The sequence below is a fragment of the Osmerus mordax genome, chromosome 14, assembly GCF_038355195.1.
Source record: "Osmerus mordax isolate fOsmMor3 chromosome 14, fOsmMor3.pri, whole genome shotgun sequence".
NCBI classification, from domain to species: Eukaryota; Metazoa; Chordata; class Actinopteri; order Osmeriformes; family Osmeridae; genus Osmerus; species Osmerus mordax.
Genome location: NC_090063.1, coordinates 6,188,278 through 6,214,572, shown reverse-complemented (window position 1 = coordinate 6,214,572; position 26,295 = coordinate 6,188,278). Strand labels below are relative to the sequence as shown.

At 46.8% G+C, this 26,295-nt stretch overlaps 2 protein-coding genes across 5 annotated transcripts; one reads left to right on the top strand and one right to left on the bottom strand.

Annotated features, from left to right (window-relative positions):
* Positions 1-69: 69 nt before the first annotated feature.
* Positions 70-4,480, bottom strand: hsdl2 (hydroxysteroid dehydrogenase like 2). Its single transcript, XM_067250084.1, has 11 exons — positions 4,250-4,480; positions 3,577-3,740; positions 3,341-3,439; positions 3,051-3,165; positions 2,345-2,448; positions 1,967-2,065; positions 1,557-1,751; positions 1,405-1,476; positions 975-1,127; positions 723-851; positions 70-298 (listed from the first exon to the last, which is right to left on the bottom strand). The coding sequence occupies exons 1-11, from the start codon at positions 4,264-4,266 to the stop codon at positions 183-185; spliced, it is 1,263 nt and encodes a 420-aa protein (XP_067106185.1). The 5' UTR covers positions 4,267-4,480; the 3' UTR covers positions 70-182.
* A 3,540-nt stretch (positions 4,481-8,020) lies between these two features.
* Positions 8,021-25,259, top strand: ptbp3 (polypyrimidine tract binding protein 3). Of its 4 annotated transcripts, XM_067251144.1 has the most exons (15): positions 8,138-8,162; positions 13,158-13,191; positions 14,916-14,991; positions 16,021-16,190; positions 16,731-16,877; positions 17,036-17,203; positions 17,663-17,773; positions 18,253-18,427; positions 19,054-19,122; positions 19,261-19,400; positions 19,485-19,518; positions 19,622-19,714; positions 19,874-20,090; positions 20,238-20,315; positions 20,700-25,259. In XM_067251144.1, exons 1-15 carry the CDS (start codon positions 8,155-8,157, stop codon positions 20,830-20,832), a joined length of 1,653 nt encoding a protein of 550 aa, XP_067107245.1. In that variant the 5' UTR covers positions 8,138-8,154; the 3' UTR covers positions 20,833-25,259. The 4 variants fall into 4 exon arrangements, with proteins under 4 accessions (XP_067107246.1, XP_067107247.1, XP_067107245.1 ...); XM_067251145.1 differs by lacking the exon at positions 13,158-13,191 and having other exon boundaries at positions 8,021-8,162; XM_067251146.1 differs by lacking the exon at positions 13,158-13,191 and having other exon boundaries at positions 8,042-8,162; positions 14,919-14,991.
* The last annotated feature ends 1,036 nt before the right edge of the window (positions 25,260-26,295 follow it).

The window sequence follows — 26,295 nt, the reverse complement described above, 5'->3', positions numbered from 1 at the left end:
TTTAAAGCATTCCTGTAAGTTCATCCTTTTTCACCCAGTGGTCTTCAATTTGCAACTGCAAACTAACAGTTTTACAATTAGAGCACTTTATTTATTAACAGAAACTGCATGTTACAAAAGGCAGACAATTTGCTTCCCACACATTCAGATCAAACTGCACATTCTCGCAGCATTGTCATTGACTACAGCTTGGACTTCTGCATCATGGACATCATCTTCTCCATCTTGATGGCCATTGTCATGTCTCCCTTGATCCTCAGCTTGCCAGACATGAAGGCCATGGTAGGCTTTAGTTTGCCTGAGAGGCCAACAAGAGTGCAAGTGTTACACAAGTGAAAGTAAAAGTGAACTAGCAGTGCTGCATCAGGGTTTAACTGTGCTCCATGAGTGTTGGATTATGTTTGAGTGATGATACATTTACATTTAGTCATTTAGCAGACGCTCTTATCCAGAGCGACATACAGTAAGTACAGGGACATTCCCCCGAGGCAAGTAGGGTGAAGTGCCTTGCCCAAGGACACAACGTCAGTTTGCATACCGGGAATCGAACAGGCAACCTTCGGATTACTAGCCCGATTCCCTCACCGCTCAGCCACCTGACTCCCAGTGATACACGACTGGAAGGTCTGCATTGGGCTTGGGCTGTTTAGTCTCAGTAAAAGCTATGTTTTGATGTTACAACTTTCCAAAATAACTTCTAGCTAGGTCTCAAATCTGCTCACCTGCAAACATCTTGCTGAAGTCAGCACTGTCCATGCTCATAACCACATCGGCCTTGACTGGGGGTTCTCCTTGACCGGCGCTGCCTGCATCATTCTTCAGGTCAATATACCACACACCTGGGTGCTCCCCTGAAACACACACACACAGAACATCAACCAAAGTGGGGTCTACTTTGGGTGAAGGGTTTGGCTGCTCCTTACATGATCATGGGCGCTGAAAAAGTCTCTTGTACCTATAAGTGTGAGTCTCACCTGACAAGTCGAACTTGTAGACCCCTTGCGTGGTTTTGACCACATCTGGGTTAAGCACCCCCTTGATGACCTTGAAGGTGTCCTCTATGGGCCCTCCAGATCCCAGGGCAGGCTCACTGCTGCTCTTCCCACCTTTGAACACAGGGGTGGCACCTGTCGCCATGGGAACAAGAGAATAGGCTCATGAGAGGATACAATACGTGAACTTCCTGACAGTGACAAGGATGATGATCGCATCATTACCCCATAAAAAGTAATTCTAGTCCAGGGGTTCTAGATCTGAGATTTTTGGAATGAGGTTTCTAGATCTGAAATTCTAGGTGTGCAGTTCTACGTATTAGGATTTTAGACAGGGTTGTACACATTTCACTCTCTGGGTTGTAAATCTGGCGTTTTTCCCCAGTCTGGGTGTGGCTGTGTTTGTGCTCACCATGCTGCTCCATGTGCTTGACCAGGTCCTCCGGCTCCTCGTCCAGGAAGAAGTCTGGCAGTAGAGGGTGGCCTGAGGACAGAAGAGCCCCGTCAGACTGACTCTTCACAAGATCCTGAACATCTCACTCAAGGTGGAACACCAGAACCCACCTGGGGCCACTGCGTAGCTGTCAAAGTCAGTAATGCCCTCGTTCTTTAGAATGTCCTCATCGATGGCAAAGTTTCCAGTGAAGCTGGTGGGCTTACAGAACACGGAGTAGGCTGCATCTGACATGATTTCCACCTTCCGGCACTGTTGACCTATCCCGGAGCCCCCTAGCATGTCCATAGCTGCAGTCTGGATGGCTGGAGCACATCAGGGTAGCAGTCAGGGTCAGCCAGATAGCTTACATGACAACACAACACAGGACACCATGCAACACTGTGGGAGAATCCGCTAGCATGCTACCTAACACAACTTGGCAGAAAATAAAACAATCTACTATCCTTGTATGCCTTCAATTACTCCAGTCCTGTCCATTGATCTCTAGGAGCAGGTTAGCATTCACTGTTCACCTCACCTGTCTTGGGCCATAAGGCGTTGACTGCGATGGATCCCCTGAATTCCTCGGCCATGCCCAGCACACACATGGACATCCCGTACTTGGCCATAGTGTACGCTGGCAAAGATGGAGCAGCATGTTAATGATGACAGCTACAGCAGTTCTTTTTGTAGATGGATCCCATAGATAATACAAGACTGACCAGCGAGAGAAGAGAGGGTGCTATGTAGGAGAACCCTTAATGACTTACAGGATTAGGGTTCTAGGCAGAAGAGCCCTTGGTGACCTACAGGAAGGGGGTGCTTGGTAGAACTCATAATGACCCACTTGAAGGAGTGTTAGGTAGGGGACTCTTACTGACCTACAGGAGGTTCTAGGTAGGAGAACAGGGCTGACCTGTGTGGTTTTTGAACCAGATAGGGTTGAGGTTGAGAGGTGGGCTGAGGTTCAGGATGTGAGGATTTTTACTCTTCAGGAGGTGGGGGATGCACAGCTTTGACCTGGCGGAACACAAGGGTCACATGTCACTGGATTGGCACCACTTTGTTTCTGACCTTCGAAGCCTCCACAACACATGAAGGACTCTTACATTCTCAGACCGGATGCTTATACACCATGCTCTACATTAAAGCATATGGGTGATCTCGCATTCACTGTTACTGCCCAAAAGTCTATGGAATAGCCCTTTATGCATCCCGTCTTGTCATAGCCCCCCCCCCCCCCCCCCCTGAGAGCGCAAATAGGCATTCCGCCCCCACCCCCCCCCCAGGAGCGCAAATCCGGGTGCCGCCCCCCCAAACACAACACAGACTTATGACGTGGCGCGGTTGGCGCCCTCTGCTGGTAGTGTGTGAGGGTTAATTACTGGATGCACTTGGGAAAATGCCGCCCCCCTCTTCATGCCGCCCTAGGCGGCTGCCTATGTCGCCTACAGGAAGGACCGGCCCTGCAGCTACGAGCTAACCAAGTCATCCAGCACATATTTGACAACTATTAATGGGTCTTAGGTGAACTCACACTGTCACTGAAAAGACGGTTTGCTTGAGATATATCATATCTACTGTACACGCAATGCTCCCTCGGACAGGAACAGTATACTCACGTGAGGTAGGTGCCCCTGAGGTTGATTCCCAGCATGAGGTCCACCTTCTTCATGGGTGTCTCCAGAGTCCCAGTCAAGTTTATGGCACTGGCATTATTTACTAAGATATCAATACCTGCAGGATAGAGAAATCACCAGTGTTACACAGTTATTACACAGTGCATTAATCGTAAGTGTACAATAAATACACCTAAGACCAGTAATCCATGAGCTGTGGCTAACTCGGAGGCCTGCAGAAGAGGCGCTGCCATGTGAGATTTAAGCCTACTTAAGAGGACTGTTGCCCTCACCTCCAAACTTTTGCACCGCCTGCTCCACAGCTGCACCAATCTGCTTCTCATCTCTGACGTCCACGATGCAGGGTAGGGCCTTGCCCCCTGCTGCCTCGACTGGAGCACACAGACAGGGATTGGAGTTACTAACAAAACACTAGATACACACACCCCAAGGGACACATACAACTGAAGCCCCAAACACACACACAATCTCTGTCCTTCGCATAATCACATGCAAACACACAACTCACTTTCCTCTGCTGCTGTGTAGATGGTGCCAGGTAGTGTGGGGTGGGCTTGGGCAGTCTTAGCAGCGATGACAATGTTGGCACCATCCTTGGCAGCCTTCAGGGCAATGGCTTTGCCGATGCCACGGCTGGCCCCAGTGATGAAGAGGGTGCATCCTGCTAGTTTACTACAACACCAACACACACAGGTGATGCTACTGTCTGCAAACATATTCTTCACATATCGAAACAGACTAAAATAGGGCCCACTTCATTAAACTTGTAATCAAGTATTATTATTATTATAACTATTATATATTAATACATGACAATCGGTGAAATCACAAGGGTTAGCAGAAGAGGGCTCGCTAACCAAGGGCAGAGGGTGACAGCTGCCCTGCGCCAACTTGGAACATTGTTCAACCAACTTTTCCAAAGGTCGTCATGATTCCGTCAGCAGTCTGCCACCTATAGTCCACATACCACCAATCTCTATGCTTATATGGTTTAATTCCAGTTATGTAGCTAGCATTACCTAGCGAATTTAAGGTAGATAACTTTTGAGTAACAGTGGGTGAGTGGCATGTTATTGTCTGAAGCTATCATGTACTGTTTAAAAAACTTTGTAATAATCAATGGCAGTTCAAATTGATGTAAAATGTTTCGATAGACGTGCTAACTAACGAATTCAACTCACCCTGTGTTTTGCAGCATTATTGAGTCGCAAGATCTCTGCAAAGGTTTCGATGCTAAGTTGGCGTTCTAATCAGAGCGAGGACGACCAGCTACTAACACTTCTTGCGTTAAAGAGATCAAAGTTGAAAGGCTTACCAGAATATATACTTGCAGGTAGAACAATAGCGTCGCAACACTGTTACCAACTAGTTAGCAATGCTAGCCTCCACTGTGTGAATGACAGCGTCTATGGCCTTTCCCCCAGTTCAAGATTGTATTAGGAGGACAGCGATCAGGAAGACCGACTAGATCCACTTCCGTTTTGGAATAAGACACCCAAGATTCACGAGTTTAAGATCAACAATCTGTGCATAGCCACTGGACATATACTTGTTTTATTATCAGTCATATCAAACCACGTCACTGTGAAGATTGACAATAGCTAACATCTAATATCCTCTGTTAGAAAATGGGATCGTCTTGTATCGTCACGATTATCACAAATATGTAACATATAACTTGACCAGTCTTTCTACAATATATGACACTGCTGCCACCTGCTGGAGCCAAACATTTCGGTATTCTAATACGTATGTCCATATTGAACCAAATACAATACACATTTTACAAGGCTGAAACTTGTGTAGGAAACATTCTGACACATTTAATTCAAAATAGGAGAGCTTCACAAAACTAAAATGATGATCTTGTTCAACAACAACGTAGTTGTTAATCAAAGAACAAACAAAACTTTCTTCTGAAACTATTCAGTCTATTCCAGATAAATGAAGACTATTCCATGTGAGCAATTGCCAAGAAACTGAAGATCTCATACAACACTGTACTATTCCATTCACAAAACAGATCAAACTGTCTCTAACCAGAATAGAAGGAGAAATGGGAGGCCCGGTGCACAACTGAGCAAGAGGGTAAATACAACTCAGTGTCTACTTTGAGAAACAGACACCTCACAGGTCCTTCACACGCAACTTCATTAAACAGTGCCTGCAAAATACCAGTCTCAACGTCAAAGGAGAAGAGACTTTGAGATGCTGACCTTCTATGCAGAATTGCAAAGACAAAGCTCTCTCAGACTGGCCAGTAAAGAGAAAAGATTAAGATGGGCACAAGAACACAGACACTGGACAGAGGAAGACTGGAATAAAGGTATATGGACAGACAAACCCAAGTGTGAGGGGCTCGCATCACAAAGAAGAACATTTGTGAAAAACAAACTATGTCGGAGGAGTGCATGAGTGATGGGTGCTTTGGGGGTGGTAAAGTAGGAGATTTGTGCAGAGTAAAAATGATCTTGAAGAAAGAAGGCAATCACTCCATTTTGCTACCCCATGCCATACTCAGTGGTTGGCGTTTGATTGGAGACAATTTCCTCTTACAAGATGACAATGACTCAAAGCACAGCTCTTAACTAGGCAAGAACTACAGTATATAAGTAAGGAACCGTCAGCTGATATTATGTCTATGATGGAGTGGCCAGCACAGTCAGTGGATGTCAACCCTTTTGAGTTGTCGTGAGAGCAGCTTGACCATATGGTACAGTAAAAGGGTTATACGAATACAATCTGATTTGAAGCAAGAAAGCAGACACCATTCAAACATTAGTGAGGGTGGAACCAATCCTGACCAGCAACAGACAAACTGTTAAAGCTACATTCCTTACCATAGGGCCTACAAGGTAGCATTCCTCATCTGTGGAACTCTTTGACAGGTATAGCAGAGTTCAAACTGGTAAAACTAGTGGGCAAATTGTTTCTTTTTAGCTGGCTTGCTATTCTTTTATGATCAAACCAAAGGACGAGTGAGAGAGGAAGCCAAGCGCTGACACATGAACACTTTAAGATGAAACCCCTTAAAAGGAGAATGAGATGCTACCATTCCCCCAGCAACAGTGTTGAGCTCACACATCCAGTCTTGTCTATGGATCCCACCTTAACACCAACATCCTTCTTGGCTCTCGCAGTGACATGTGAGAAAACACCAGTGCCAAGGAGGCGTTGCTGTGTCGTGTGTGTACAGGACTGCAGCCAGGCTGGTAAGACTGGTGTGACAAGCTTACACATGCACTGGTTCTGTGGTAAACTGTAGACTGTGAGCACTGACAGCAAACTCAGTACTGCTGTAAGACTATGAATAGCACAGCACATCATATCACAGTAGAGAAGAGTTACGTTTCAAATAAATATCTCTGCTTCATCTCTTTCCAATCCCCAATGGGAGATACATTACTTGTTATAGTGTAGGGCCGTATTGGCAGAGACCTGAAGGATACACCCCTTTGTCACTGGTCACTCAGACACTCGTGTGGGACAGTCGTTCATTTGCACAAAAGGGACTGTAATGTTAAAATGACAATCACACTTTAATGACTAACGATCATTGTGCATTTGAAGTTACTGGTTCTCCTTGTACGTATCTATAACACTAAGGCAGTGAAAACCTTGATTTAGTTTGGTTGATATGGCTAATACTGGTTATAGACATACACTTTCGAAGTAGGTTTTAACTTAAGGACTCTGAGTCACTTATAGAAGGGCTTTCCATGCTCCGAAGGAAATACCGTAGCCTCTGGGGGTCAGTTTGCAGACTGTGATGGTGGTTAAGTCCATATCCATAGTAGAGATAAGCGGCACATTAGTGAGTATGCATACTTTAAGGTCAGTGCCCTGATCAAGCAGACGATTTTTGCCTACGTCCGAGTTCCATTTCATTAACTGTTAAGCGCTCGAGGTTACAGGTAACCTCTGGAGTCAGATAGTAACGAGTCAATCTCCCTGACATCTAACCAAATTGTTGCACAGCCGGGGACAAACACAAGCGTACCTGGCCTTACAATTGCTTGTACAGACACATCATAAACGGTTGTAAATGTGGTCTAGATATTGACCACTGTGACCACCTGTTGCCACCTATGGGCAGAGGGACAGCACACTCGGGCCCTGAGAGAAACACACTCCTCCCACACAAACACACATCCAACCCACTCACACACACACACACACCATGTCCTTCCCTCACACACACAAGCTGTGGCATGGTTCGGGAGTCAGATGGCTGAGCGGTTAGGGAATCGGGCTATTAATCAGAAGGTTGCCGGTTTATTTCCCGGCCATACAAAATGATGTTGTGTCCTTGGGCAAGGCACTTCAGTCCCCTGTACTTCCTGTAAGTGGCTCTGGATAAGAGCGTCTGCTAAATGACTACATGTAAATGTAATGATTCAATTCTCATTTATGTCCCTGGGGCAGTCTCATCATCTCTCCCCAACTGTTTAGGCCAATACCTCACCAATAACTTAGTCTATGCCGCTTTGGCTAGCAAAGGGGATATTAAGTCTTACAACATTGTTTTCAACTAGGTAAAATAATCTGCAAAACATGTAATGACATATGGTTTTCATGATTTCACACAGGTTAATTGGCCGACTCTGACGGATTGATTAAAGTGGCTTTCTCTTAGAGTCAGATCAGTGTGATCCATTCACTTGATTAATTAACACGCGCCCTTGACCAAGAAGATTATCCTTTTCAGAAGCTCGCAGCCAGGGCCAGTCAGAAGCACTGTTGCTATGGAAGCTGGCGGAGAGAAGCGCTATTCCATCAGCCTGACTGCGTAACGAACGGCGCGTTAAAAGCGCAGAGCACACAGTGAACATGGATGTGCGTTGTTGAGAGTGACAAAGGTGTGTCTCTATTTGAGCTACAGAGGAGGGGAGGCCATTTTGTACAGCGAGGCGTCTGTACATGTCTGTATTTCTGTGTTCACGTCAGTAGCAGGAAGCGTGCCATTGTGCGTAGCCTATGAGAGCGAAAACCCTGTAGATAGGCGAGCGCTAGTAACAACACCCAAGTCTATTTCTTCACTTTTCCCTCGCGTTCACTTCCCTCTCTTCGCTGTTTCCTCTGTGCAATGGATGGGTATGTTACTGTTTTCTTTGACTATTTAACCATTTCGCATAGCTGTATCACCGCTGTCTTCAACAGTTATTGCAATGCGCGAATTAATTATAATAGAGGGAATTAAAGACACTATGAAAGGGGGCGCTTGCAAGCCTCGGTATGCCAGTTATGGCTCATACTGTACTTGTCAGAAATGTTTCTATATAAAATGTGTTGTGTACTGTGGCAAAGACCCTATGAGTTTTATACCCCGTGCGCATCATGCCCGCTCTAGTAGCCTATCAAGGAAGTAGCATAAAAAAGGACCTTTCTTCTCCAGAAATTGCAGGAGCCGTCTTTCTTCTTTAATACACGCTCGTGTGGAGCATATTCACATATAACCCGATAAGACTGGTGGGCCATGCTCTCTCTCTCAGTCTCGATGTTAACCATATGAGCAAATGAAGACATTAAGACAGGCTGCCATTTTAAGGTAGGCTACAGTGGAATCTGTAAGGGGCGTTTCTGTCCTGTTCACGAAAACAACACTGAGCGAAACGATTTTTACTGTAAACCATACAAAAATCAACATTTTCTAGTGTGACTGTGTGGAGGTACAAATATAATCTCATCCATTCCAACCATGCTTGGACTTCCATAAGTAGCCACCTCCAACAAAAGGAAGAGCTTCTAAATCATTGTTTACAACTCGTGCGTGGGAAAAGAAGGATATCGTGGGCGGGGGACTACCTCGATAGTTTTCTAACAATATAGATCGTCGCGTGCCACTCTATGCATAAAAGCCATATGCAGATGTCTGTCCACAAGTTCAGGCACGGGGATTGTTTTTGGTTAAGCATACATTGATTATTTACGCAAACTTAGTTTGTAACAACCACATGCTCTTGTGTTGTGTTTTTTGCTTCTTGCAGTTGGTTTGCCTAATTAATCTCTGATGTTCTCAGTGGAACTACTTTGGGTTTCCACATTCAATTTAGTGAACACAAGTAGCCTAAAGCTAGGCTGTGTCCCCCGCCCCGTTAAACTGCCCCCAGGACCGTCATTGTATAACTACGGTCCATCAAAGTCCCGCACATTTCCGATCGCTTTGTGTCGAGTTGGGCCTCGTTAGTATACGAGAAGACACTCATATGTGGCGGGTGACCTTCTTTGTTGGGGGGCTCTGGGCCCAAGTCCTGCAGTTGATTCAAACGAGTTTGGCCTTCCTCTGTCTAGGGGATTTCCGTGATTGAAAGCTACGTTACCTCTCTCTCTCTCTCTCTCTCTCTCTCTCTCTCTCTCTCTCTCTCTCTCTCTCTCTCTCTCTCTCTCTCTCTCTCTCGACAGTTCTCATCAACTACCTTGAGACTGATGTTCCATAATGTCCCTCAGTCTTACTATGGTTCTTATTTTAAGATAAGCCTGCCCCCCTCCCATGATTTAATACTCGATCTGAATTGAGTTTTCTTCCTCGTGTTCTGTGGTAGATGGGTGTAACAGGAACCCTCAAATGTGTCTCAACCTCTGTCAGTCACTATGAACGCATAACACAACATGCTCAGACTGAATGAATGAACCTATGGTTATTCCCCTGGCTGCCCTCTCCCTTACAGCATGTTAAAGGATTCCACATCAGAAGGCATGTCCCAGGTTTCGATACCAGTTTAGAACAGATATACAACAGTATTTGACGTCTATAAACAATTGGGATGCATGTGTTCACTGTCGGGCTAATCCTATTAACTGTGTCCAATTGTTTTATCCATATTAAAATACTATATCACACATGTTGTGACATGATTGTGTCAGAAATAAACAACTCTTTTACATGTGTATACAGACTTGTGACACAGTATATTACAGCTGTGTGCATCAGATTAAAACGTACAACAGCATGTTTTTGAGCTAAATTGGGGCTGAAGGCAAGAGTCTGCCAGCAATCACCACCTCTCTGTCGGGGCGTGAAATATGCAGTGTTGATTAGTTTCTTTCACAAATTGTGAGGAGCTGAAAAAATATTTGGGCTTGAACTGCACACCTTTCCCCCATCACCTGTTGATGAAGGTTGATTGTGATCTACTAGTTCTGGTGGGACACTACAGTGTGTGGCTCGGTGACATCTGTGACCGTAGAAACTGGACCCGCTGGGCTTGTTGTACTCTGTGGAGTGTACGGTAGTGGGTGTAACAGTTTAAATGATGACATTTGCTCCTCAGTATAAATACAGCAGAAAATCCCTACCTTGTAAGTGCATGGCCTCGCTGGAAATAGCATTGTATGGGAGGAGGTCCCTGCACTAGGATTAGGGTGAATACCTGTAGCAGGGTTAGGTTTAGTCTCTGTACCAGGGCTAGGGTTAGTGCCTGTTCTAGGGTTAGATTTATGCCTATCTCTGAGATGACAACAGGCTCCTTTCCAGTTGCGCCTGAAGTATAGCAGGGTCTGCTATGTGCCACACTGCTGCTGTTCCAGGAAACAGTAGGGACGGTTTCCTGTGCGTCTCTTCCTGGTTGTGAGAGGAGGCGGGGCCAGGCATATCTGAGTCATGCTTCAGTTTCCTGGAATTCATCTCAGAGGTTGCCAGTCTTGTTGGTGAGCCTATGAGCACTGGGTATGTATGTATGTATGTATGTATGTATGTATGTATGTATGTATGTATGTATGTGTTTGTGCATTTATAGAATACAGCTATCAGGAAATGCTGTTATGTCTTACTCCACAGTCTCCTTTTTGCCTTTTCAAAATAAAAGCCTTGAAAGTTTTCAAGTCAGGCCCAACCCCCCCTCCCCAGACACATTGAAGACAATGAGACAGGTGGTGGGGTGGGAGTTGACTTTGCTGATGTCATCAGAATGTTTAGGCCCAGGCAGGGGTTGAAAGGGAGGCGTGTCCTCCTGCTGCCATGGCAGCAGGACTCTCCCTCACAGTGTCTCGTGACCTGTTCCTCCAGCGTGTGGTTAATGCTGTGAAGAATGTCACAATCATATGACTGTAAAATCCAGCTCTGTCCTGTCATAGCCTAGGTCTCCAGTCCCCTATTCATACAGAGACCAGTGGAGGATACAGACTGAGTTCCTACAGGGGGCAGTGTTGGGGGGGGGGGGCAGTGGTTAAAGGCACGCTGATTAGTGATGCAGAGTATGGTCAGGAGGAGACTAATTGGAGATACAGTTTTCCATGATGCCTCATGTTTAGACTGCAGACCATGGTTAAGCCCCCCCCCCCCTCCCTCCCCCAATCCCCAGTTATGTTGGCATTCACTGATAGGCTGTGTTATGTTACTCTACAACAGACTGTCCTCCTCCCCCCCACTCTCAGACCATCCTAGATTCTGCCTGGTCCTCCCAGAGGAATGCCAGATATGTGGTGGCAAGCTCAGCGCAGAGAGAGAGAGGGAAAATAGGAATGGTTGCTGACATTCCAGGGGGTCTATTAACTGCCCCCCCCCTTCTTGCCCCAGGTGTGGCTCATGGTGGGTGAGGGTCGCAGGAGTCACACAGATAAAATATCTTATAAAATAGGAGACAAATTTAAATTAAACTGAAACTCCATGAGGGAGAGTTGTAATTACAGTAGATGTAACAACTCACTTGTCCTTTCTCAAAACGGGAAGTTATTCACTCAAGTGACACGACATATTTTAGCTACGTTATTTTGGTACAATGTGTGGTGACAGGGTCACATGAGTTCAGTAAGGATTTGGGAGTTTTGTTGAAATTCTTTAGTAGATACACTAACAACAGTGAGTTCTAATCATAATCTGCAGTCTAGGGTATAGCTTACAATAAAAAGGAAGTTCATCAGATGTGAAACTAGCTCCAAGAGTTGTCCAGCAAGGTTTCAGAGAAGGTGGCCATCTTGGTTCTGATGTGGTTGGATTTCATTCCCCCTAGTCAGACAATGCAGAGTAGGTGAAACTGTTTGCTGGCATGGTCAGATGACAGGACTGGCTAGGCTGCTGGTGAATGGTCAGGTTTCAGTTCCCCTGCTCTCCCTCTTTCCTCTCCTCTTCCTTCACCCTCCCCCCTCCCCTCCTACCCCACACATCACCCTCTCTTTCCCTCCCCTTCCCTCCTCCTTCCCTTCCTCTTCAGCTTCTCCAATAGAATATTAAAGGGAAGACAACACCAGGCTCAGTAATGCCAGTAACCTGAGTTACTAGTTCCTGTTTCTGCCTACCTCTATAACACAAAGTCTGTATGGATGTGAGTGTGTGTGTGTGTATCTGGTGTTTAGTCCTGATCATTTTGGTGGCTTCTTTTGTACTGAAGCAGCATCTCTATGAAGAAGATTATAACCCTTCACCCCAATCCATGTGTCTTCATTTTAGCGTCCCCACTCTTGCCACTTTCATGTTGACTCTCTACTGGTAATGATTGATTTCTACTTAACTCTACCTCTCTGTCAGCTTTGGTGTGGGGGGTGATCCGATGTTTCTAAGAGCTATATTCATGGTAGACAGACAGACAGACAGGCATGTCTGCAGGCAGGCAGGCAGGCAGACAACGCCGGCAGGCAGGATTGGCCTTTCAGCACGGTTGGTTAATTGGAGTGTGCGTCTGCTGTTGTTTGGTCAGTGGTATCTGGTTACTGATGAAGGGAACAGCTTCAATAATAGATATCTCAGACAATAGAGCTAGCACAGGGGAAAATGCACACAAACACACACAAGCCCCAGGCCCATCCTCAGCCCCAGTCCTGAGTTCCAGCCACTAAGTTGATTTATGTATAGACAACATAGATTACTCTCTCCTCTCCCTATCTATGCTAAACACATCTCCTACAATTGTACACACACTCACTCACATGCGCACACACACACACACGCACACACACCCTCCTTTTATCTCTCCTCCCCTTCTATTATGAGTGGCTCTCTTTCCCTCCCTCTCGCTCGCTCGCTCTCCCTCTCACTCACTCTTTCACCTGCCTTTCTGCAGCTCTGTCTCTCTCGCTCTCCTCCAGGCTGAATGCCTCTCTTTCTGTCTTTCTGTCTTCCTCCTGCTCTGTGGTTCCTGACCGCCATGCAACCAGCGGAGTAGGTGACCATGCAGACACTGACTGCCAGGTAGGGGACCTCGGGCATTCACACTCCTAGCCAAGCTCCGGACTTGCCGGGATCATATACAGACACACACACATATATACATACACACACACACACACACACACATACTGACACACTACTGTGACCATGGTTTAGAAATGTACTATATATCTAGGTATGCTGCTGATAAGTTTGCAGTAGTTGTGGAACCAGTTTAACCCCCTAGGGAGAGAAAGTTCTACAGCAGAAGAGTTTCTGTCCACAGTTTACATGTCAACACTCAGGGGGTCAGGGTAGCTGGAGAACAAGCACAGACTAGAACTGGTTAAGACTTGGTTAAGGTCTGGGGGAGAGGTTTGATGTTTCTTCCCTGATAGCTAGCTTTCTGTAATCTTGGCATTCTCTCTCTCTCTCTCTCTCTCTCTCTCTCTCTCTCTCTCTCTCTCTCTCTCTCTCTCTCTCTCTCTCTCTCTCTCTCTCTCTCTCTCTCTCTCTCTCTCTCACACTGTATATATATATATATATATATATATACATACAGTATGTATGTGTATATACTGTATACACACTTTTATACACCTTTTATACACACACATACATATATTTTAAATATATATATATAGACATATATAAACATATCTTTCTTTCACTTTCACACATACCAACAATTATGTGTATCTTTAGTACTCTGGCCTTCTGTTAAATGTGTTGAACAGAGATGGATTTGTTGGGTTTGTTGCAACGGTTGAGTTTGGCCTCAGGGTGATGGAGAGAGGCTGCTTCAGCACGTCTATTGTACAAAATAAAAAGTAGCATGAAATACGAGTTCCAGGGAAACGTTCTGTGAAAGAATATTTCATTCTTTGTCAGACTTCAAGCACAAAACTGTCCTCTACAGCCCTCTTTCTCCCCCCCCCCCCCTCTCTCTCTCTCTCTCTCTCTCTCTCTCGCTCTCTCTCTCTCTCTTTCTGTCTTCTCGTTGGTGTCCAGTTGGCTTTCCTGTCTCCATAGCAACAGTTTATGTCTGACTGTCAGCAATATAGGTTGGCCTGATTCAACATTAACTGGATGTGAACCTGTTGCTGTATCACAGTCTGCTGGTAACTCTATGGCCATGGGTCAGTTTAGTTAGATGTGAACCATGTTAACGAAACAAGGGCACCTAGATCCTACCTCCAAAACACCTAGCTTGCTCCCGGCTGGTTGCCTTGGAGATGAGCCCTCCTTCTCCTCACAACAAACCAGCAGATAACACAAGTTTGGGAGCTAGAGGTCACCCTCCAGCCAACCAGTACACACACTGTGTGTGTGTTTATGGATGTGTATGTGTTTGTGCGTGTCTCTGACGACAGTCTAAATGTCATTGATATCGGAGAAGGGCTCGCGCTGTAAAGGGTGAACAGATAGTATCTATTTTGCATATTCATACATTCTGGCGGCAGCAATTTGAATATGATCTAAGGGAGAAGATAGGTCCAGCAGCCTGCTGCCTAGCAACCAGAGAGAGAGGCATAGGCCAGGGGGGGGACAGTTTACAAATAGCACGGATGAATAAACTGCTCAGAACATAACACATAGTAAATACTAGCCTAGCATCCTAACCCAAACAACATTTATACTAATCCTAGATAACATGCATATGATGTACGTTTTTCTATGTGCAGAGTAACCCTAACATACATAGCGCGTATGAACATACTTAGCTCATGTATCAAGTGGAACATGCGTGTGTTTGTGTGTTTCAGCAGGACCCTGAGAACCCTCTCTCCTCCTTCTTCCTGTGTGGCCGCACTACCATGAGCAATTCCACCCCATCCACAGGTACGTGTCCTGCTCTACCAATCGCACACAGGTCTAGAGTCACAGGACCAATCAGAACAGGTGTGTCTCCTACAGTGAGGACAGAAAACAAACGAGGACCAGTGTGTCATTTACAAAGGAGTCGAAGGACTTATGACAATGAGAACCAAGGTATTAGTGTTTTGGGAAGAATGAGTGTTTCAGTATCCTGAGAGTTGGGGTTAGGAGTTTAGAGGTTAATGTAATCATTAGGTGTCGTGATTGGCAGATAGTATGGCCGTTTTCACTGGCTCACAGTATTGCCAACCTGATTGGTTATTGTGATTGGACTGAATAGATAGGACCGCTGTTCTGATTGGTCATTGTGACTGGCAGAAAGGATTGCCTTCCTGATTGGTTATTATCACAGGCCAATGGGAAGGCCATCCTGATTGACTAACATATGTTACAGCCATCCACACTATTTTGACTTGTCTACAGTACAGCCATCCTGGTTGGATGTTATGACTGGCAGCTGCTGTCTCCTGATTGGTTATTGTGATTAGGCGAGAGGACACTGCCTGACAGATTAGGTATGACATGTCTGTACAAGGTCATAGCAAGCCACTACAGCCAGGGAAATTGTCTCAAGAAAAGTTCAAGCTTTCTCTGTGGAAGCCTGATAACGACCATTCATTTGAATCAGGTGTGTCGGAGCAGGGAAACATCTAAAACATACAGGACAACAGCCCCTGAGGATCAGGATTCGACACCCCTGCCATAGACCAACATTTGCAGAGTGTATGACTGTGATTTTCTGTTCTGGAATTCCCCTACAGCTAGCCATGTATGTGTTTGGGGAGAAGGTGAGGGTGGGGGTGGGGTGTATGGGATGTGGGGGGTGGTCACCTGCCAACTTGTGTCCTGATTAGACCCCACCCCCTGGACAGGAAGTGACAGTCCTAGTAACACAGAGAAGTTGCTTTCTCAGAACCCATGACACACCACAACTGCACTCGCCATCCTCTCTTGGTCTAACCCCCAATTCCGTATCTCTCTCCCCTGCCGTAGCTAATGGCAACGACAGCAGAGTGTATAAAGGAGACCGCCCCCCCTGTGGCCCCTCCCGTGTGCTTCACGTTCGCAAGGTTCCTCTGGAGGTGTCAGAAGCAGAGCTCGTCTCTCTAGGAATCCCCTTCGGGAAGGTCACCAACCTGTTGATGCTGAAAGGAAAGAACCAGGTAGGAGCTCAACCAGGAACTAAACCCTGACCTTTGCCCCCTGGGAGGAGCGGAGGGGTCTGATTGACGGAGGGAGGGATCCGGAGGAGGGACGTGAGGGAGTTTTTGGTCTGGAGGATGGAGAAGGGTAGGGTCTGGAGGGTTTACATTTAGTCATTTTTAGGGTTCCTTTTAACTAAAAACATCAAGGTATTACTGAAAGGAAAATAGAGGGGTGGATTGGGACACACACACACACACACTTCCCCGTCCCTCCAGCTTGAGAGCTCTCTCTCATTCACATGGAAATGGAATATCTGTTGAATAATAGACGCACACATTTTCTAAACGTTGGGATGCATAAATTAGCATCATCCTATTGGTGAGCCTCTAATTGGCCTAACAAGACAAGACAGACTTCAGATACGGGAGTGTTTCTGTCTGTGCTGCCTGGTTCTCAACCAGCAGGAAACCAGGAGGGTGAACACTGTGGTGCTGGCTGTTGTTGACATTATTTTTGTGGTTGTTTTGGTTGTTGATGTTGTTGTTGATTTGCTCCAGGCCTTTTTAGAGATGGCATCTGAGGAAGCAGCTATCACCATGGTGAACTACTACACTACAGCCACGCCCCATGTCCGTAACCAACCTGTCTACATCCAGTACTCCAACCATCGCGAGCTAAAGACAGACAACCTGCCCAATCAGGGGGTGAGTACTGACATCCTGCCCAATCAGGGGATGAGCACTGACTGAGTCTGGCCAATGAGAGTACTCAACGGAAGAACGAGCATATTGTGTTAGCCGCCCCTAACCTTGTCTTCCTCCCCTTCCCGCTCGTCCTCTCTCCACCCCGACCCCACTCCCAGAGGGCCCAGGCAGCCCTGCAGGCCGTGAATGCAGTGCATTCTGGGAACATGGCGCTGTCCGGGTCTGCGTCAGCCAGTGATGGCCCCCTGATGCCAGGACAGAGCCCAGTGCTCCGCATCATCGTGGAGAACCTCTTCTACCCCGTCTCTCTGGAAGTGCTGCACCAGGTCAGCTTCCGGACCCGCCCCACCTCTCACATAGCAGCTCTCATCTGGAGCTTCTTAGATTCAACTGATTTTGACCTTGAACCTCAGACGTCTAACCCTCTCTCCTCCTCCTCTCCTCTCCCCTCTCCTCCTCTCCTATCCTCTCCCTCTCTCCTCCTCCTCTCCTCTCCCTCTCTCCTCCTCTCCCTCTCTCCTCTCCCTCTCCTATCTCTCTCTCCTCTCCTCCTCTCCCTCTCCTCTCCCTCCCTCTCTCCTCCTCTCCTCTCTCCTCTCCTCTCCCTTCTCCCTCTCTCCTCTCCTCTTTCTCTCCTCTTTGTCTCCTCTTTCTCTCCTCCTCTCCTCTCTCCCTCTCTCCTCTCCTCCTCTTCTCCTCTCCTCTCCCTCTCTCCTCTCCTCTCCTCATCTCCTCATCTCCTCTCCTCTCTTCTCCCTCTCCGGTCATGTTGTCTCTCTCCCCAGATCTTCTCCAAGTTCGGGACAGTCTTGAAGATCATCACCTTCACCAAGAATAACCAGTTTCAAGCCTTGCTTCAATATGCTGACCCTATGAATGCACACCACGCCAAAGTGGTCAGTTCCCAACCACACACATATACACACACACATCTGCTCCTTGAACTCGATAAGAGTTTACGTGGGCTGTAGCCAGTTGTCATCACACAGATGGAGCATGAAACAGAGCTCCATCAGTCTTGTGAGCTTTGTGGTTCTCGGATACATCTTTCTCTGTCTTACTCTCTCTCCTCTCCTCCACCCTCCATCCCTCTCTCCTCCACCCCCACGCTCTCTCTCCTCTCCTGAACCCTTCCCCACTCTCCTCTGCTCCACTCCTCCAACCCTCCCCCTCTCAATCCCCTCTCTCTCTCTCTCTCTCTCTCTCTCTCTCTCTCTCTCTCTCTCTCTCTCTCTCTCTCTCTCTCTCTCTCTCATCTCCTTTCCACCTCTTTCTCTCCTCTCCTCCACCCCCCCCACCCCTCTCCTCCACCCCCCACCCCTCTCCTCCACGCGCCCTCTGTCTGTCCTCTCCTTCTTCCCTCCCTCTCCACCAGACTTTAGATGGCCAGAACATCTACAATGCCTGCTGTACTCTGCGTGTGGAGTTCTCCAAGCTGACCAGCCTGAATGTCAAGTACAACAACGACAAGAGCCGGGACTTCACCCGCCTGGACCTGCCCTCTGGGGACAGCCAGCCCACCATGGACCCTGGCATGACTGCCGCCTTCGGTAACCATCCCTGACTCCCCCAACCGCTGAATCCACACTTCCTGTTAACTCGCCAAAGAAAGGATGCTATTGTATTCCGATAAATTAATTTGTCAAAAGGTGTGTCTGTGCACACACTTTTGTCTGTGTGTGAGTGTGTTTGAATGAGTGTTTATCCACCCCCACAGCTTATCAGTAGCCCCAGCAGCTCTCTGCTATGAATACACCATTGATTAGTGGAGTCTGAGACAACAATATCTACTAGCACCATCCCCTAAACACACACAAATACACACTCACACATTTGCTTACACATGTATGACAAGAACAGACAAGTACATGCCATCGAGGGATAGCCTCTAAAGGACATACTCGGGAGGGACAGGGTTTAAAGGACATGCTTGGGAGGGACATGGTCTAAAGGACATGCTCAGGGGGGACTGAGCCCAGGAGGAGATTCTCATTTCCTGTTTTGTCAACAGCCCCCTGGAACAGGAAATTGGAAATATGTGTTCAGTTTGAAATTGCAGAGAGGAGAACCAGATGTTGCCACACTAACTGCTGGCTTGGAAGTTGGAATGTCAGACATGCAGGTATATAGTTCCTGGCAGCATTAACGCCTAGTGTGTGTGTGTGTGTGTATGCAGGAGCCCCAGGAATCATCTCATCTCCATACGCAGCAGGTTTTGCCCCCGCCATGGGCTTCCCCCAAGCAGGTAAGTTACCATGCCAACCCCGCACACCCCACCTCAGCACCTTGCCACAGTGACTACTACGTCGGCTGTGTCGGTAACAGGGCCTCTTGTGTGAGGTACCCTTTCTCACCTGATCTCCCCCACCTCTTCCTCCCCCAGGTCTGTCGATGCAGGCGATGCCCGGCGCTTTGGGGCCCCTCACTCTGTCAGGCTCGGCCGTGGCAGGACGCATGGCCATCCACGGCATGGCCCCCCCTGCTGTGCACGCAGTTCTACTGGTCTCCAACCTCAACCCTGACGTGAGTCTAGCTCCAGAGAGATGGGAGGGTCAGGGTGCCCCTTTAGGGTGGTCTGTGTCTTAACTAGTCTCTCCTCTCCTACAGACCATCTCACCTAATGGACTCTTCATCCTCTTTGGTAAGACGTCTCCCCTCCCTCCCTCCCTCCCTCCCTTCCGCTCCTCTCCTCTCTTCTCCTCTCCTAATGGTGTATGTTTGTGTGTGTGTGTGTGTATGTGTAGGGGTGTATGGGGATGTCCACAGGGTCAAGATTCTCTTTAACAAGAAGGAGAATGCCTTAATCCAGATGGCAGATGCTACTCAGGCACAGCTGGGTGAGTAACCCTCAATGTTTAACCTTAAACCCACGAAGCCTAACCCTGTACCTGTGCTACTTAGAAGATCGAGCCGTACCAGGTGTGTACTGGGAGTGTTTTCGAGTTGTGTGTGTTATGGCAGCATACTGGAGCTATGTGTGTCTCCCGTGATTGCAGCCATGAGCCACCTGAACGGCCAGCGTCTCCACGGTAAGGTGATCCGGGTGACCATCTCCAAGCACCAGACGGTGCAGCTGCCCAGGGAGGGCCAGGAGGACCAGGGCCTCACCAAGGACTTCAGCGGCAGCCCCCTGCACCGCTTCAAGAAGCCCGGCTCCAAGAACTTCCAGAACATCTTCCCTCCCTCCGCCACGCTGCACCTCTCCAACATCCCGTAGGTCCCTCGCCCCCCGCGCGCGCCGTGTACGCCCTCGCCCCCCCCCCCCCCCCCCACACACACACATACTCATCCTGTGCACTGTGCGCCACCTCACATCCTACATCCTAGATTGTCAGTGTGACCCTGTTTGTCTGTTCAAAGGCCTTCTGTCACTGACGACGTCCTTAAAGACCTGTTTGCTGGAACTGGATACACAGTCAAGGCCTTCAAATTCTTCCAGTAAGTGTTCCTTTTTCCACTCCTCTGACATTTGGGAGGGAGCAGGGATGCAGGGGAGGAAACAAGGCTATAGAGGAGGGAACTAAAGTCTGGAATGAAACCCAGTGATGCCAGCTGAAACTAATCATGTGCAGTGTAGCTACACAGCCACAAGAGGGCACTAATAGCACTGGAGCGATTGTACCACACCCAGTAAACTGGTGGGTAGCTTAGAGCTTGGCGTCATATGACTAGTTGACTAAATCTTACTAGTAGTGAACCTTCTCACTACGAGGTAAGCTTGCCATTATTAGTTAGCTTGTCAATCTGTGTTGTTCTGTGACCAAAATAAAATGCTATTGTAAGGTTCTGACAATGTGTGTGATGGTATGTTTTGTGTGTCAGGAAAGACAGGAAGATGGCCCTGATCCAGCTGGGTTCTGTGGAGGAGGCTATCCAGGCCCTGATTGACCTTCACAACCACGACCTGGGGGAGAACCACCACCTACGCGTCTCCTTCTCCAAGTCCACCATCTGACCCCCCCTGCCGCCCCACCACCATCTACACCCCCTCCCCCGTCACCCCATCCCAACCCCCCGCTGCAACCACCAGGCTCTGCCCCTCCTCCCTAGGGCTGGCCCCCATGTAATGTGCTGCCTCACAGACATGCCCACACTCACACCCACAAACAAACACACACACACACATACCAACGCACAAAACACACTTCCCCAGTACCTCATTCCTTGTCCCCTGTCACCCCCCCCTGTCCTTCCCCTGTCCCCTATGAAGGGGTTCATTTGGGGAACCAGACACTTGTAGTGTGCTACTTTAGATCTGTTGTGTGATAGACTACTACTATGGCTTCAGACAGAGACTGGAGGGTGACCTGTGATAGGTTCAACTCCGGACAGGGGGAGGGGCAAGAGGAGAGAGGAACTCATCACTCCTGGACCGTGTAGGATGGGGAGGAAGGGGGGTGTTGAGGGGGCTAGCCTTCTTTCTGACCACCCCCCCCCCCCAGTACCCCGTCCTGGCCTCTACATCCTGTCCTGCCCCAGAAGGCCTGAGGCTCGGTGTTGTTCCAGTGTCGGAGACGAGACTCTTTTAGCTGCGTTGCCTTGTACAACAAAGGGGAGGCAAACCCCTCCCCACTCCTCAGCCCATCGGCTGAGCAAGCCAACCCCACCCCTCCAATGGGAGTGCTGGAGCACTCAGAGACAGTCCCATTATATGGGCATCACCAGGAACATGGGGAAAGGACAGGAAGCCTGTAGCGACACTTTTAACCAATGGGACCCCTCCCTTGTAGCATCAGGATGTAGGTGGGAGCCACTGCTGCCACTCTGACCCAGTGTCTGCCAGGGAGGCTCAGGGAGGCTCAGCCCCCAGTAGGAGGCTCAGATCCTGGGCTTGCCCCCTAGCCCAGGCCCCTGCCCCCCAGTGGAAGACCTGCATCAGCAATGTGAAGGTGATTTCAGAGAGACAGACTATTTCTACCATCCTGCCACCTCACCCAGTCTAGCATCCTGCTCTATACCTGGCTTCTATCTAGCACCATTCCAGCCCAGACTAGACCAGGCCCCAAAGGCCAGGCCAGGTCAGTTGGAAGACATGTGAATGAATGTGAACAATGTGAAGAGCTGGCCTGGAGGTCATGTGTCTCTTCTCTCTTGTTCTCTCCCCTCCTCTCCCTTTCTCTCCCTTCTCCTCTCCTGTCCACTCCTCTCGGCCTAAACATAAGTCTTATTGTCCTCTGGGGTATGTTACCATGAAAGATGGTCATGGGACCAGCCCTTACTACCATGTGTTACCATGGGGACCTGTTGTCTCCCTGTTGGGAGGGGCCAGTCAGCCTTCCAGCCCTGCTCACCTGTAATCCATCTTGGATCAAACCAAAAACAGTCTTCTTGTGTTTTAATCACCATGGTCACCAGGAAGTAACAATGAAAAGTGCGATCACATAATGTCTGTAAAGACAGACCTAGACCAATCGGAGCCCTCGCTCTCATACAGGCTTGTTGCCTTGGTTAAGCTGTCTCGGTCTAGCCTTAACATTCCAAGGAGAAGAGTTGATTGAGTAGCATTGCTTTGTGGGAAAGCCCTGTGTGTGTGTGTGTGTGTGTGTGGTGTGTGTGGTGTGTGTGTGTGTGTGGTGTATGTATGTATGTGTGTGTGTGTGTGTATGTGCGCGTGCATGTGCCTGCGTGTGCATGCTTCTGGGAGTGTGTCCCTAACCCAACGACAACAACAAAACGGTTTTGTTTCACAAACGCAAGTCAAGGATGGTGTCACTGTTAACTTTACCTTGAAAGGGGAACAAGAGCAGCGTTGGAAGTGTCTTACTGTGCCTGCGACTCAAGAATGCAGGAGGAAATATATATAACCCCTAGAAAGACATGTGTATATATATATAGAGAGAAAGGAAGTATGCCCTTGCCATCTCCTTTTACTGTTAACGACTGTGAAAATCATTTGTGTATATGTCCTTAATAAACTGTTAGTGGACCCACTATCTATTGAGAGACCAACTGGATAGACCTCTACATGCAGTTTACCAGACAAACTTTTAGACACAATAGGGCATTTCCAAACTCCTCCCTGTTCCCTTTTGCAAAACAATGGCATCCCCCTTCTATTGAAAAAAAAAAAATCTAAAATTATTGTTTTGAAGTTTACAGTCTTAACTAAAGCTAAACTATTCAGGTCTACATCTTTAGGATTGTCAACATTTTGTGAGAAAAAAAAAGTTATTTTGGTAATTTGTTCTTTTTTATGGCAAAGAAAAAGCCCTATGGAAGATTAGCCAGGGTTTTATACCACTGTAATCACACCATATATCATATTTACTGTGTAATACTTCACTTCTTATTATGTGCCTTATTATGTTCATACTCTGCTAGGTTTTAGACGGCCTATCTTATGTACTCTCTAGTGGGATTTGGTGAGCGGGTTGACTTGTTTTCAGTTTTCTTCAAGGTTTTTAGATGTGTTTTTCTGTGGGTCTTTCCATGATGCCGTCTTTTGAAATGTAAGTTCATGTTTGGTGCTTTAAGTGCACTTGGAAATGAATGGTAAACTCTGGTACCTTAAGGATTCTGTGAGGGTCTCTCCTAACTGTATGCGTGTGCGTCTGTGGTTCTGTGTGCGTGCATGTGCAAGGTTTTTCTGTGTGTGTGTGTGCGCGTGTTGATAAGGAGAGATCCCCTATTTAGTCTGGGTTACAAGGGCGCCTTCATTTTGCTGTGGTAGAGTGAAGTCCAGAGATCTCCATCTCTGTGTGTGTGTGTTTCATTTGTCATCTTATTTACTGTATTTTCATACTATTCGTTTTAGGGATTTTGCCTGGTTTTGATCTGTAGTGATATTTGTGTTTTTATTCATTTGATCTTCTTTTAAAGGTGATGAAGTTGGTTTTGGTTGTGGTTGTCTGTCACTCTGCTGTTTCAGTTGGCATCATTTGCCCTGAAGTTCTGACTGTATACACCCCATCCCCATGGTTACATTTGAACCTGGCTGTGTTTGAACCCAGCCCTGATAATGGATGAATCTGTTTGTAAATGATCCCAACCTCAGTGGTTATGTATGAACCTGGTTGTGAATGATCCCAACCTCAGTGGTTATGTATGAACCCAACGTGAAAATATGGAAGCCATCCATTCGGTTATATGCAGGTGGGAGGTTGAAGAAAGTGTTTTTTTTTTTTGCCCAAATCCGCCACATTGCTACTTTTCATTTCTGAACAGGAGAGAAGCCAGACCGTGACACCTTGCATATTGAGCAAGCTGTCTGCTCTTTGATATGTTCAGTTAACTGTCCTGACAAAAGGTTCTGTCTTAACTCAGGCCACACAGGTCGGCAGCCATGCCGCTCTGCAGCCTTTCGAATTGTGATTTGACAATATCAAATGGACTGGAGACAATATACTCTACACTTTTTGTCAGCGTTTTTTACTGAGGAATCAATAACGTCGCAGGACCAAAGTTTATGTGCCTTTCATTAATCATATTCATAACTTGTTTCCTTTCTGGCGGTGAAGTAAGAGATCAGATGTCTCGACTCCTCGGGTCTACAGTGGCTGGTGCCTGGCTTCTCCTCCCCCCTGACCCACACCCCCACCAACCCTAGATAGCTGCAGTAGCTGTACCCAACCACAACAATACAGGAACTGAAACCAAAGGAACTCTGTCCTGTTAGAATGACCCAACAAAGCATTGTTGCTTAAATGTGGTGCTTTTTAGACCTCAATGATTTTGTGAATGTTTAGAGTATTATTTTTTTTTCTTCTCAAAATTCCACCCTTTTAAAAATAAATACGCATTATTTACTCAGCAATGCCCACCAACCCCAAAATTGAGATCCATGCAAGACAATGACATGGTTAAATTGGTATGTTATGATAGGGAGAAAGGTGGTTGGATCTTGACAGTTGTCTAGTTGTCTCTTCTCATCTGTTTCTCGGTCTCACAGCATGTTCTTTATTTATAGCTGGTCAGAAGTTTGAGCACCAAAAATGAATGCTTTAGTTCAGTCGGTTTCCTTGGCTTGCCTGGGCACAATGGTCTATGGGAGACACAGACAACAACAGACATGTTTTTTTGTATTTAAAAGGATAGACTCTTGTGTATTTTGATATCATACCAGTACCAGCTTTGATTTGTAAAGCAGTGTGTGTGACGGGTAAGAGACACAAAGTTATGAGTTGATGTAATTAAATGCAAATAGAAGATGACTTATTAAAGAAACATATTTTCTAATTTTTGCGGTGCATGGTTGAGTGAAGTTTCCGTATTTCATATAGAACATTTTCTGTCATGTTTTTAATTGTTTATTACTAGAATTATATGATTCTTATTATCGCAATGGTTACTATGATTAATACGCCAGAATCTCTAGTTAATTTTTTTCCTAAAACAACTTAATTGTAGCATGCCTTGAATAAATGTCACGACATCTGTACTTTCTCTGGTGCTCCTGTGTCCTCTACTTCTTGCCTTGGGCTTTCTCACACACTCATGTCAGTCCAACCCTGTTAACCCTGCAATACTTTCCATTTAACCTCTTTTACCCCCACCCTCCTTCCCCCTTGACTCACACAGTCCTGCCACTCAAAGCAGTAAGCCCCTCCCCTTTCTTCTGTTCTTTGCACAACTAACCTCAGGGAATAATCAGGATAGGAAGCTGATCTGGAACATATAACTTCCTGCATCACTGTGGATCCAGTGGTGGGGAGTATTCTGGGCTTGTAAATCAACAAATGAAACAGGCTGAACTATCAGGTGATTTTGACACAACGTTTTTGTTGAACTCACAGAAATGATTGAGGTGGCATTTCCAGGTGACAGGCCAGGAATGTCATGTTTATGAACATACTTAATTTTCTTTCCAATTTTTCTTACCAGATGAAATGAATGTTTGGTCTTTTTCTAAAACCATTTGAAGCATAATCAATTATGACAATGTAGTTCATTCACCTGTCCAGCAGATGTCAATCTAAGAGTTTGTCTTATCTGGATTTATCATAAATGTATTGTCTGGCAGGTCAGACACATCCTGTGTCATATCCAACCACATACAATAATACATTTGTGTCTGCATAGAAAAGGCAATATTACTAATTACACTTCATACTAATAGATTTTTTTCTGCTGGCAACACAGGTACCCATGACAGAACTTTATACACTAAAAGCCTAATATTAACCTTGACTATAGATTATAAATATTGCCTTGACATCAACACCCAACCCTACTGCAACTCCAATAACAGGATGTTCTACTAATGGGTAGGGAACTTTCTGTCCCATTCTGTTTTTAGTTCCATCTTAATACAAATTAGTCTTGTATCAAATAATGTTGGGCAAAATACTTTCAAACCGTGCTTTTAATCTATCGAAAACCTTATCGGAACTAAAGAAAATGTGCAAGAGCTGCTTAAAATTCCCAGAATATTTCAAGCGGTCACATGGGAAGTCAGGCTGCTGCCATCTCATGACCAGGT